Source organism: Thermobia domestica, chromosome 18 (genome assembly GCF_964235325.1).
Source record: "Thermobia domestica chromosome 18, izTheDome1.hap1.1, whole genome shotgun sequence".
Taxonomy (NCBI): Eukaryota; Metazoa; Arthropoda; class Insecta; order Zygentoma; family Lepismatidae; genus Thermobia; species Thermobia domestica.
The window spans coordinates 71,769,491-71,782,676 of record NC_137471.1 but is presented as its reverse complement, the minus strand read 5'-3'; the positions used below and the strand labels follow the sequence as shown (position 1 = coordinate 71,782,676).

The following is a 13,186-nucleotide window of genomic DNA, read 5'->3' as shown; positions in this document are numbered from 1 at the left end:
GCCAAATTTCATTCCATGTAAAAACTGCGTTCTTTTATCTTTCTTTCATCCATTCTACTCTTCTATTTATTTTTCTTAGTTATTATTTTCTTTCCTTTCTCCTAACATACTTTCGACTGTTGTCAGTTGTGATTCAAGTCGGCTGTCATCAGTAACACTAAAACTAATCAGTAACACCAAGAGGAACTGACAAGAGAAATTGTGTTCCAAATCAACTTGCACGGATATCAACATAACGGGACTTTAGTTATTATAGCAAAGGAATAGTTGCATCGTTTAGTTATAAAGAATGGTAAATGTTTGAATCAAAGAAAATCAAGAGGGGGGGGGGGGGTAGACCGACAAATTAGGTAGGCCAAGAGAATGCTTCCTTTTTCTTCTAAAATTAGATTCACTGCTAAATTTTTGTTTATCATATCACATAAAATTCTTGCCATTAAAACTTCAATTTATGCATAAATTAAAAAGTATTTAATTTTCAAACTCAGGTGGGCAATTGCATCCCCTGCTTCCCCGTGTAGAGTATAGTCCCCCTGAAACAAAATCCTAATACGTCATTGCCTCGTTGTATAACACTTTATATACTTATGCACAGCATAGTTTGTAAGTCTACCTTGCAAGCCACCGTAAGTAAGCGTAGCTTGTTTCTACGCGAAGTTTTTCAATAATAGACATTACTGTTATCACCGACCTTAGTTTAGAAAGTTCGTGTAATTTCAACAGCCATATGTATAGAAACAGTTGAAGGGGAGGGAAGAAGAGATACACACTGAAGGAGTCCTGCTAATGAAATGGAAATAACAGAAAAATATAGATGATCTTCGATGAGTCAAGACTATTCATACATTGAACAATGTAGCAGTAATTAGGATGATTGAAACTTTTTTTCCTGCAAGAGTCATATTTAGACTATTGCTACAGAGAGAAGAGAAAGACAGTTCGTAAATGAAATTAAAAAAGTCATTTTTAAGTAGTTTTTTTTTCTTCAGAAGACCATTTGTCCCTTTGTTCAAAATTGGCTTCTGAATGAAACGCGTAGGTGTGAAGATCTTTAAAAGAGGACGAAGAAAAAATAAGTCAAAATTGCAAAGAAAATTGATGTGAAAATTTTCTTCCAATTCCTTTCCAAAGGCAACCCCAAAAAAAGAGTTCATAGTAGGAAGCGATTGAGAAAAAGAAAGAAAGAAATTTCTTTTGTAATCCTGGATCCTTGCCAATTTTGTTTTAATCTTAACTTTTGATAGCCATTCTTCGAATATAACAACCAGCAATGTCTCGTGCACACAACGTGAAGGAGTTTGATTTGTATGGCGTCCTTATTTTCTCAATTAATATTGAAACCAGAAATGACAGAAGATTTCTATCACTTCCGGTTTCAGTACAGTGTTTAGGACGGAGATTAAATGTATTCTTGGGACACTTAATCGATGGCAGTTCAGCAAGTACTTTGTTTGTGATATTTGAGTCTGGTAAGAGGAAAGATCGATAACGGTTTGAACTTACCAGATTATACTGGCATTCCAGTGCCGTGACGACAACTGAGGAGCTAGTTGAAAGAAAATAAGCAACTAACTCTGGTCTACAAAGCAGGAGCGGATCCAGGGGTGGGGGGCGATCCAGAAGAGGAAACTTTCTTATTTTATATATAAATAAAACATATCCCAAAGTTTGGAGCTCTTAAAAGTAGCTCTAAGTATCAGTATTACAACCCACCGCCCCCCCCCAAAAAAAATTCATCCTGGATCTGCCTCTGCACAAAGCGAAGAGTAATGCCGAGGAGAGTCAATGAGCTAAATACACATCGCCCTAAAGGCATGAGTGCTACAAACTATCTGGTAGACTGACCCCCAAGGGCTATTGTGCCAGAGTTTAGCTTTCTTTTTTAAATCAAGTAAACAGATGACCAAGAGCAGTAACTTTTTTCAAGTGAGAACCACTCTTATTATTCAGCATGTTCTTATACTGCAATACTGTTGTTCCCTCTGAAAGTAATTTTTTTTTTTAATATCTTGAGTATATTGAAATACCAATAAAGTTATATTTTTAAACCAGTTCGAACTAAATTCCCTTAATTTTATATGAATATTAACAGAATACCCGTTCTTTGCATAGGGAAAATACGTTTCATTTTGGACATAAAAGGCAATGAGAGCTGAATTTGGATTTAAACGGCATCAGAAATGTCACTGTTCATCTCAGCGAATCCCGAAAACTGTGGATTCGACACTAGTATCGGTTATTTTCGATCATTTTTATGTATCTCCATCCTCCCCTCTCCGCTAAGTTGCACGGTCAGAGTGAAATGATAAAAAATCATCCCAGGCTCGAACCTAATCTATGTTGAAAATTTGATCGAGATTGGTCAAGTGGTTCAAGAGTTATTAAGTCACAAACATACTCAATTTCATTTTTATTTATATACAAGGGGTGGATAAAAAGTAATGGCACAACTGTTATAATTCACAAATAGCTATATTAACGGTGAAAATACATGCTACACACCTTCAATGTATTCACCCCCATGTCCACCACCTTCTGCCACAGGTATGGAAGGCGCCGTACTCAGTCAGCACTTTCTTCTCTGGAGATGTCTCGCAGCGACCGCCCTACGACATTGAGAATTGCTTGTCTGGTATTGTATCGCTGTCCACAAAGTGGTTTCTTCATCTTGGCTTAAAGGTCGTAATCGCAGGTAGACATCCGGCGAATATGGTGGATGTTCCAGACTCTCCCATTGCCAGGCACTGAAAGATTAGTCATAACATTGGCTGTGTAACAACGTGCATTGTCATGCAAGATGATGGGGGTCTGTACCAAAAGATCAGGGCGCTTTTTCCGAAGTGCGGGACGCAGATGGTTTTGCAAAAAATTTGCAGTAATGTGGCGCATTCATAGTCTGTCCTCCTGGTACAGCATGGCGTCCACAACGTTGGCGATCTTCCATGTTTTCCCTGCCTTCACGAAACACAAACCCATCGCGCCACGCCTATGGCAACGCTGCATCACGACAGGCTTCATGCAGTCCCTGATAACATCCTCGTGCACTACGATCACGTGCCACTTCAATTTTGATCCTCGAGCGCTGTTTCTGTTTAGTGAACATCGTTTAGAGCACGTCCACTTGCGATACCAATTTTACGCCACTGCCCTCGTTGACTAACTGACACTACAGCATCCCCATTCACCTCAGTTTCTCAACTGACATTCCCTTCGCAGGCGCTGCCACCTCGCGGTTCTCCATCACTTAGATGGCGCGTGCTGGCAGGGTTGCCATTACTTTTTATCCAACCTATGTAGATTAATTGAAGAAAATATACAATTTAAGGTTTCTATAATAGGTAGTAGATAGCGTAATGAACTTTATACAATGTCAAGCCTGAAAAAAAAAACTAAAAGACACTTGCTTATGTGGTAATTTTGAAACTAAAACTTTCGACTACAGTGTGTGGTACAGAACTCAGTTGAATGCTTTATTTTGAGTTGAGTTGATTTTAGTTTAGCGTCCCTTTCAGCAGCGAGGCTATATGAGACGTGGACCTACTGATTAACGTGGAATCCGAACCACATGAGCTTCCGCCGAGAATCGAACCCGGGTCTCCCACGCCAAAGGCGCGTACGCTAACCGCTTAGCCACGAATGCTTTATTTTGACTAAGGTTTAATCTAATAGGAGCAGATCCCCAAGGACCACATTTTATGACATGCTGATCTAACCAAATCTAAAGGATTTAAGCCAGTATTTCCCGAAACCAAATTAGATTTTAGATTTAGAATTAGATATCGGAGGTTTCAGCATCTATGGTCATCTTCCTCGGCGATCACATTTTCCTGAGAATTGGGGAGGAACAACGGAGTGAGGAAGGAAGGAAACGATCTGGGACGATTATGTGAAGTATCATTCCGGCATTTGTCTGGTGTGAATAACGAAAATAATAATAAAGAAAACAGTCAGAATTGCTGGCCTGAAAAATATTTTTCACTTTCTCTACTAAGTATCCCTACCCTAAATCTAAGTTAATATCTCGGTCATTTTGGTGGTGAAGTTGGAGAGGCATGAGACATAATTCCACTTTTTTCAGTTATAATGGGTTAATTCTACGGAAGGGAAGGGACATGTTCGATTAGTACCAAAGCGCTCACCTCTGGTATGAGGTGTCTCTGGTTCGGTCCCACGTCAAAAAATGAAATGAAATATTGAAGTTTTACATCCCACGGTTGTGGCTAAAGGAAACAGTGATGATGAGAAATGAATGAAGAAAGTAGAAGGAAACGGGAGAACCCAGAGGAAACCCACACATACGGTGTTTGTCTAGCACAAGGTTCACTTGGCGGAAGCAGGGTTTGAACCCGTGACCCCATGCACCAGAGGTGAACGCTCTACCACTGAGCCACCGCGGCCCCCAATCCCACGTCAAGTAAGCTTGCGGTGGACAACATCGTGTGCGTGGGTTTTCTCAAGATTTTCCCGTTTCTCCATGGATGCATTCTTATTTCACCGATTTTTTAAAATAATTATTAACTCTCATTATCCATTCATCTTCTTTAGCCAAAAGACATAATAATAGAATGTAAAGCTAAAACAATTCATTCATTTAATTTTGACAATTCTACGTACTATTAATTCTGAAACACTCTGTAGTTATGAATTCAATACAGAATTACTGTTTCTCCTAATGAAAAACACTCATATTTCTGAAGAGTAATGAAATTAGAATATTGAAGTTAAAAGCCACTGCAATGGACGACAGTAATTATATCTTTGGTCTTACTCTTATTATTCTTGTTAATTGGGTTTCCATGACGTTACAAATTCTCTCGTGAGCAATTACATGTACCACGCCCGTAATCAACCTCTTTCACAATTACACACAAAGGAGGTATGTCTGTACTTAGTTAAGACGTAAAAAAATGTCACGCCCGTCTTTTTCAACTTTCATGTTTTTTGTTTCATAGTCTTTCTTCATTCCAGTAAAAAACAGAAAAATCGCTTGTTTAGAAATGAATATTGGCGAGTTGTAGTTCACAATTTCGGAGAAACATATACAGTCATATTAATTTTTCAGATTTTTTTAAAGAGGGAAAAAAGACATATATCCATACAAAATGCAGTTGGTTGGACTGTAAAATAAACATCATTGCTCACATACTATGAAGGCATTAAAAAATAACGGCCATGTTTCTACTGAGACAAATTTATTGATTATGTTTGCGTTGTATGAAATGCCGACCCTTAGTCTTAATAAGAGCTTTACATATTCCAGGGATTTGTTTCATTATCTAAAGTTTGCGAAACTATGCGGCTCCAGTAGCTTTGAAAAGCCTTCCAAAGACCTTCGTATTCGTTGGCATCTATTTACGGACTGTCATGTTAAGTTTGTCTTACAAGATGTCGATGGGTACCAAATTCGTTGACTGTGGCGACTATTCCATTTGTTGGTGATATAAGCGCCTTCTTTGTATTACAGATAATAATTGCACAGCTTCAAAGAATGTTTCGGATGATAATCTTATTTTAATACAAAGTTACTGCACCGAATCACGCTCTTGATGGAATTCCACGCTTCGCTTAAACGTTTTGAAACACATTTCTGTTCGTTATTTTAATAATTTCAACTAAATTATTAACTTCTCAGTTCGCAAAGCATCCCGATTCAGTGACGTTACCTTCTTCGTGCCTCGCTGTAGGTATTACACGATCGCAATCAAAGCGCTTTTCGGGACGACGACAAACAAACTTCTAGCACTGGAAGGCGAGAAGCTGGAATTTAGATTCGTCGGTCCAGAATGCCCTCTTTGTTTCACTGTTCATCGTTGAGTCTTTATTTTTTGACTCAGGAGTTGGGTTTTTGTAATGATTCCTACTTGAAGGAATGGTTATTTCCTCACCACAATCCTACTCCTAAGACCACAGACCTGAAGGCACAAGATCACCGTTCTATTTGATACTGAATGGAAATGGCCCTTATATAGTTCCAGTGGTTCTCCCGGAGCGGTTAAAGTCTATTCTGTTTGTCCGTTTTACCAGTGAACTTGTCCTCAGAAAAAGTTATTTCTTTTCTAATAATTGGTGCGATTCCATGTAATATTTCTAACCCTTTGTGACTATCTTTCAAAAGCCCGACGCACTGCTCCGCTCGATCTCCAAGTGATTTTTTTTTAAAGCAGAGAATGACACTTTTTTCTCTCAAAATAACTACTTAAACATTTGCTTCGACTACTTTCTCTTCTTCATTTAATAGTGTTCGCATGTTCTTTACACCAAGCAATTGGTTCATGAAATGAAAGCAGTAAGATCATATTACAAATTTACATCCAATTTCGCCCATATTACGGCACGATTGAATAGCGCTTACACAACTATTCATTGAAATAAAGAGACAACTACTGACGAAGATTTATACACACACCACTAGGTGTCGTTGAAACGATCCGTAATAAAACAAAGCGTGACGTTAGTTGTCTGTTCATTAGTTATCTGTTTATTTCCAAGCAGCTTTCTTGAATAAATTTGCCTCAATGTCAACAAGACCATGAGTTTTCGTATCTGTATAAGAACAATGTTATTTGTTTTCAGAAATGAGAACAATAAACATACCTTTGTATGGGTACAATGTCTTTTATTTAGAAAATTCTGAAAAATCAATACTGTGCTCAGATTTTTGACAATGACTGTACGTATTCTGGTATCAAGGCCCATATCCAGGGGGTTCTGGGGGGCCGCCACCCCTAAGTTTTTAGTGATCCCCCCTAAAGTTTTAGTGGTAGGCTTGCAAATGAACTATAATATGGCGATGCACTATAATATGGTTGGATCGCCCCCCCCCCTAGCTTCTACCGGCCCCCCTACAATTTTGGGATGGCTAGCGGCCTGCTGGTATCTATGATTTTTACCCGTGTAGGGCGAAGTCAAAAGGAGGATATTGTGCCTATTTGTCATTTCCATATGTGGGTATATATTCATGACTATTATTTCCAGTGTGGAGCTCAAACGCCTGAACCGATTTTAATAAGCGAGGTATGGTTGAATTTGTGGTGATAATTTGCGTAACATAGGATAGGTGACGTCACAAAACAGTTAATATCGTGGACATGAACCATTATTTTGTCTAAGCTAATTTTTATTTCCCTACAATAAGGATATTAAATGAAAGCTCTTATCAGAAAGATTCCGAATGTATATATATATATATATATATATATATATATATATATATATATATATATATATATATATATATATATATATATAAGGCCGGATCCACGATTTTCTGAGGGGGGTGCACCAAATAACAGCCCAGTACATTTGAATTAAATTTGAATTCCTTAAATGCCTTTAGGCATCTGTGCTGTGAATGAGGAGTTGCCATGGAAATGCTAAATATCTGCTCTCGATGTATTCTTTTCATCCAACCTTCAGAAAATTGACTGAAACTATTGATTTTCCAAACTCATTGTTAACTTCTCACTTTAGGTAGTGTACATTTACAACGAAGAGGGGTGCACGTGCACCTTTGCACTCTCTAAATCCGGCCCTGTATATATATATATATACAACGAGGGATCCGAATCATCTGAGTACCCATCAGGAACCAAATCTGAGTCTCCTGCAACGAAGACGCGTATGCTAACCATGTAGCCACAAGTAAATGTATAGAAGGGATAAATGGAGCGAGTTACAGCTCATTAAATAGTATACAGATAATTTGATCGAGACATCAAACTGAGTTGGACTTGTCACTCACATGGTTAATATGCGTCGAGGCAAAGTTCTAGTCAAGAAATTAAGGAATGAAAAACTGGATAGACCGAATAAAATTTGAAAGATTTGTTAGATTTTAATTTAGGTCTTTTCAGCAGTGAGACAATATGATATATATATATATATATATATATATATATATATATACTTACAATTTGACATGGGATTCAAACCACATGTTCTTCTGCTTAAGAATCGAACCCAGGTCTCCCGTGGAAAAGGTACGTACGCTGACCACATAGCAACGAGAGAGCTCAAGAATTTGAAAGAATCATAAAAGCAAAATCTTCGAACAATTTTGAATAAACTGATTTGACACAAGATCGGATCTAAAAATAAAGGTTTTGTTTCTGCGGCAACTAACTTTCCATTTTTAAAGAAGAATAGTTACAAGTAAAAAATGCGTTCCTGTTAGAAGAAATGGCTGTCGCTGTCACAAGGAGACAAATAACAACACGCTATTTTACATAAACAGTAAATAAACAAATAAGCCGTTCTACCTAAATAAATCCTAACAGTTATTATTATTATCGGCAACGAAAAATTTACTTTAGCTCCGTAAAAGTTCATTTTGCTCGATTTTCTCAAAAATCTACGCAGATGTAGATTTGGATTGATATATTTTCATATTTAGATAATATTAGATCTTAATTTTAATTTTAAAAAGTTTATCTCATTAAGTGTATTACGAGGGGCGTCCAATAAGTTATCTCCCTAGAAAGAAAAGGAGGGGTGGAACATAATGACGCCTCACACGCATGCCAAGGTCATTGTGGGAACTTCGCTGCGCAATTTGAGATCAGTCGTATGAACACACTGGCCGTGAGGAGAATGTTTGGGTGACGCCGCGAATAATGCACAGCAAAATATGAGGTGTTGAAATAACACAAAATGATTACTACTTTAGCGTGTTACTTGTGTGTCAATTCAGCACAAAGACATCGCCTTTCGAGCATATCAGAAATAACTAATTACTACCTAAGAGAATTTGTATTGGTAGTTATCGGTGAATATGAGCAAAGCTTTGCGAAATATCTTTGGCACTTCTGCCAAGTAACACATAATGTTCTATGTTTTCAGTAATCGGTCACAATAATATTATTGTAAACCTGTGAATCATCTGACAACAGTTACACAGATAGCTGTGCTTCTATCTGTTTTCTTTATCTGTTATTCTTGTGGCTTAGCATATATGAACATAAGATGGCAGAACTGTTGCCTGTGTTACTGTTGTTAGACGATTCACAGGTTTACAACAATATTATTGTGATCGACAACAGAAAAAATAGAACATAATTTGCTACTTGGCACAAGTGCTAAATATATTTCGCAAAGCTTTGCTCATATTAAACGATAAATACCAATACAAATTCTCCCAGGTAGTAACTAGTTATTTCTGATATGCTCGGAAGGTGATGTCTTTGTGCTGCAAATCATTCTTTACCTTTGAGCAGAACCCAGCCTCTCTTATAGCTGTTAATCTGTTAGCGAGGATCAGGTGTAGCATACGCACTTGTGAGCATCACAGACATACGCTATTTAGGGGATTGACGGAAGTTGACGCTTTCGGAGGGTCGCTTGCATTTTTGGAATATCATCATCATCCTTATCATCTTCATTATTATTTTCATCACTATTCTTGTCAAATCACACGGATAGGTTGTGCTGGTCCTTTGACCAATGCACAGGAACCTACCCCAGTTCGTGGGGACGCCGGCTCCTAGCTCTTCTGCAGTAGAGCGTGAAACTGTATCTCGCTCCGGACGTACTAGGCATCTTTCGTGGGGCAGCCAACCCAATTTACGAACAACTAGACCCAGAGATCGTAACGATTCTGGCGATTCTGTTCAATCAAGTAAGCGACCTCGTGATAGATCTCGGTCTCCTGTTCTGCCTACTAACCTGGACTCGGCTATGGACACTGGTTCTGGCAATTTATCCTGTTATACAGCCAAAGAACCAATCTATTCTTTTCTGCTCACAGACTTCGATACCAAATATACTCATCCTAAAATGGTGTTCTTACAAATAATCAAGTATCTGCCTCGAGCTAGTATGGAAACCATTGTTAAAACTAGAAATGGATTCATAATTCGCTCTAAAGACCCGAATTTTGGCCTAACACTCCGAAACAAAGCGTCCTACGAAATATTTGGTAAAACAGCTAAATTAACGAAACAAGCAGATCGGAAGACAAAACAACCACCCCCTCCTCGAAAACCACCGATGTTTTCTGTTGTTATCCGGGGTGTGATACCAGAAATTAGCGATAAAGAAGTTCTTGAAGAACTCAAACTAGAAGGAATCGAGGTTCACAAATGCATTCGCATTAAAAATAGCACTGGCCCTACTTATATGGTACGCGTTTTGTCGCAAAATCAGACCTCTCTGGACTATCTGTTAGCTCATGGTGCTCCTATTTATAAGAAACTTCATCGTGTCGAGCCTTCCAAGACACCAGGGCCGTTACCACTTCGGTGTGAGAAATGCCAAACTTATAACGCTCATTTTACAAACCAATGCCCTAATCCATCTAAATGTGGCTATTGCGGTCAACCTCACGACACAAAATCATGTAAAAATCAACAACAACAACCAAACTGTTCCACCTGTAACGAAAATCACCCAACATACAGCTACCGATGTAAGGGAAAACCTCGCGCAGAACCGGAACGACCAGAGTTAACAGTGCCAGTACAAAGCTTTGACAAAGCAACTCCACCCTCACAGTCTCTCGCACAACCTCTCTCTGTCGAAGATCTTCTTCGTTACATCACAATTGTGTTACAAAATGTTTTTCCTTTTCAGCGAGAGCACATTCTTCGTGTTGCCATTTCATCAGCCAAATCTCTCTTTAACCTTAACTTTACTGCAACATATTCAGGACCTTTCGTTCACTTCCACATCGCACCTCTAGAAACAGCAGTCTAAAACCAATATGGTAGTATATATTATGGCTCTGACTTTACTTTTTCTCAACATCAGATCTTTCCATCAGCATAAAGTACTTCTAGAGCCTCTTCTGTTAGAAGAACAAATCGATATCGTAGCCCTTAACGAAACAGCTATAAAACCAGGCTCTTCAGCACGACTTTCTGGCTACCAACTTCAACGATGTGATTACCATGATATACACGCACGTGCTCAAGGAGGAGTGTTAATTGGTTTTTCTCCCAAACGTCCTTATCGACAGTACAATCCTACTGTATTTGCACATCTTCCTGAACACCTCTTATTCTCCATATATTATCCTTCTCTTACAGTCAATGTAGCTACTATATATATACGCCCTGGTCATCCAATACCATTTACTTTCTTCGATTATATAGCCCATAATTTTAAAAATATAATCATCATGGCTGACATAAATATTCATAGCAGAAGCGCTAGAGAAAAACAACTTTTTACGGATTTTGTTTCCAATACGTTACAAGTTCACATTCATAATCTTCCTGGTCCCACTCGACCAGCTAGCCAAACAACCCCGGATGTAGTAATCACATCTCTCACGCTTATGAACGACTGTGAGGTGAAGATTCTTGACACGATCGGGAGCGATCACTGTCCCATCAAAATCACCATAAAAAAGATTCGTCCATCTCTACCAAAACTAGAACCTCATATTATCCACCGATATGATAAAGCTGATTGGCCTAAATTTCGACACACCATCAATACCCGTGTCTCCACTTTTCAACCACCAACTTCAGAAACTGAAATGTATAATGTTGTCAACCATATCACGGACGCCGTACGTAGCGGTGCTCAACAAACTATACCTGTAGAGAAAATTTATCCGTCTAAGCCAAAATTGCCTCCGCACTATCTCTCTCTAATACAGAAATCACGACAACAGTTTCGAGAATATAAACGCACGGGCAACGAAGAATGTCTTCATCAACACAGAAAATGGCAACGCACTGTTACAAATTATCTTACAGCATACAAACGTCGCACTTGGATCAGTGCCTGTAATAAACTCAACGATGAAGCCTCACCAAGCCGTTATTGGAAAACCTTCCATAGACTAACGGGCAAAAGTACTAAAATGTCGTACCCTCTTTTGGACAATACTGTTCCCTTTATTTACAGACCAAGATAAGGCTAATGCTTTCGCAACACAATTACAGTCAGTCTTTACGCCTGCAATATCATATAATCCTCGTCAACGCACAGACTTGTCTTCTATTCCAGTTTTACAACCATCATTCTCACACGTCATAGATATCGACCATCCTCTTACAGCACCTATCACTACCCATGAACTTCAACGTGCACTTCATAAGAAACGAAATACTTCACCTGGCATCGATCACATTTCGTACCGGCTAATTAAAGAAGCTCCTCTCTCTTTACTTGTACTACTTGTTGCACTCTACAACTTTATCCTCCGTACAGGCTTTTACCCTGTGGATTGGAAAGTATCCAAAATCTGTATGTTTCTTAAGCCTCAAAAGCCTGCACACGCCGTGACGTCTTACCGACCAATACAACTAACATCAGTTTTCAGTAAGCTGTTTGAGAAAATTCTTGTCCAGCGACTCCATTTACATATCCAAGAGCATAACTTACTACCCATACACCAAGCAGGTTTTCGACCAGGCTTTTCAATTAATGATCAATTACTTCGGCTCTCTACTATAATCACAAATCAATATAACAAGGCTTTTCCATCTTGCCTAGTCTTAATGGATCTTGAAAAGGCTTTCGATAAAGTATGGCATTATGGCCTTATTCAAAAGCTACAGAAGCTTAACCTCCCGATCTGCTACTTACGCTTTATATATTCCTTTTTAACTAATCGTATAGGATATGTTTACATTGGATCTGCTATTTCACACCCTATATTTCCATATTGTGGGGTTCCACAGGGTTCTGCCCTCAGTCCGCTCTTATATATACTGTATGCTTCTGATATACCTAAACCAATGCAAAACGTGTTTTTATTTCAATATGCCGATGACACGGCCTTTCTAGCTCTCGGCAAGACTATGCATCAGATCAGCACGATATTGCAATCCACTCTCAACGACTTTATGCAGTGGTGCAAAACTTGGAAGCTTACTGTCAATAGCGAGAAAACACAAGCATTGGTCTTCTTACCCCCGAAACGCCGCTCCAAGGTTCATCGCAATCCGCGAAACCTCAAAATCACACTTAATGACCATCATCTTCAACCTACCTCAACGGCTACATATCTTGGGGTTGTATTCGACTCCAAACTAAATTGGAAGGCTCATCTTGAGAAAATATCCCAAAAGGCTACTATCCGACTCAATCTTCTACGTCGCCTTACTGGAACTACATGGGGCCTAAACGCGCCATTGCTACTAAATACATATAAAATGTTCCTTCGGCCCATCTTAACTTTTGGACACATAGCTTGGTGCAACGCTCCCACGAAATTATATGACCGATTGTCAATACT

At 38.8% G+C, this 13,186-nt stretch overlaps 2 protein-coding genes across 2 annotated transcripts in view; one reads left to right on the top strand and one right to left on the bottom strand.

The window, feature by feature from the left end:
• LOC145675126 (adenylate cyclase type 2-like) overlaps positions 1 to 13,186 on the bottom strand; it is a 1,402,841-nt gene that overhangs the window by 971,934 nt on the left and 417,721 nt on the right. The window lies entirely within an intron of this gene.
• LOC145675123 (uncharacterized) lies at positions 10,697 to 11,860 on the top strand. Its single transcript, XM_081745493.1, has one exon. It carries the CDS (start codon positions 10,697 to 10,699, stop codon positions 11,858 to 11,860), a length of 1,164 nt encoding a protein of 387 aa, XP_081601619.1.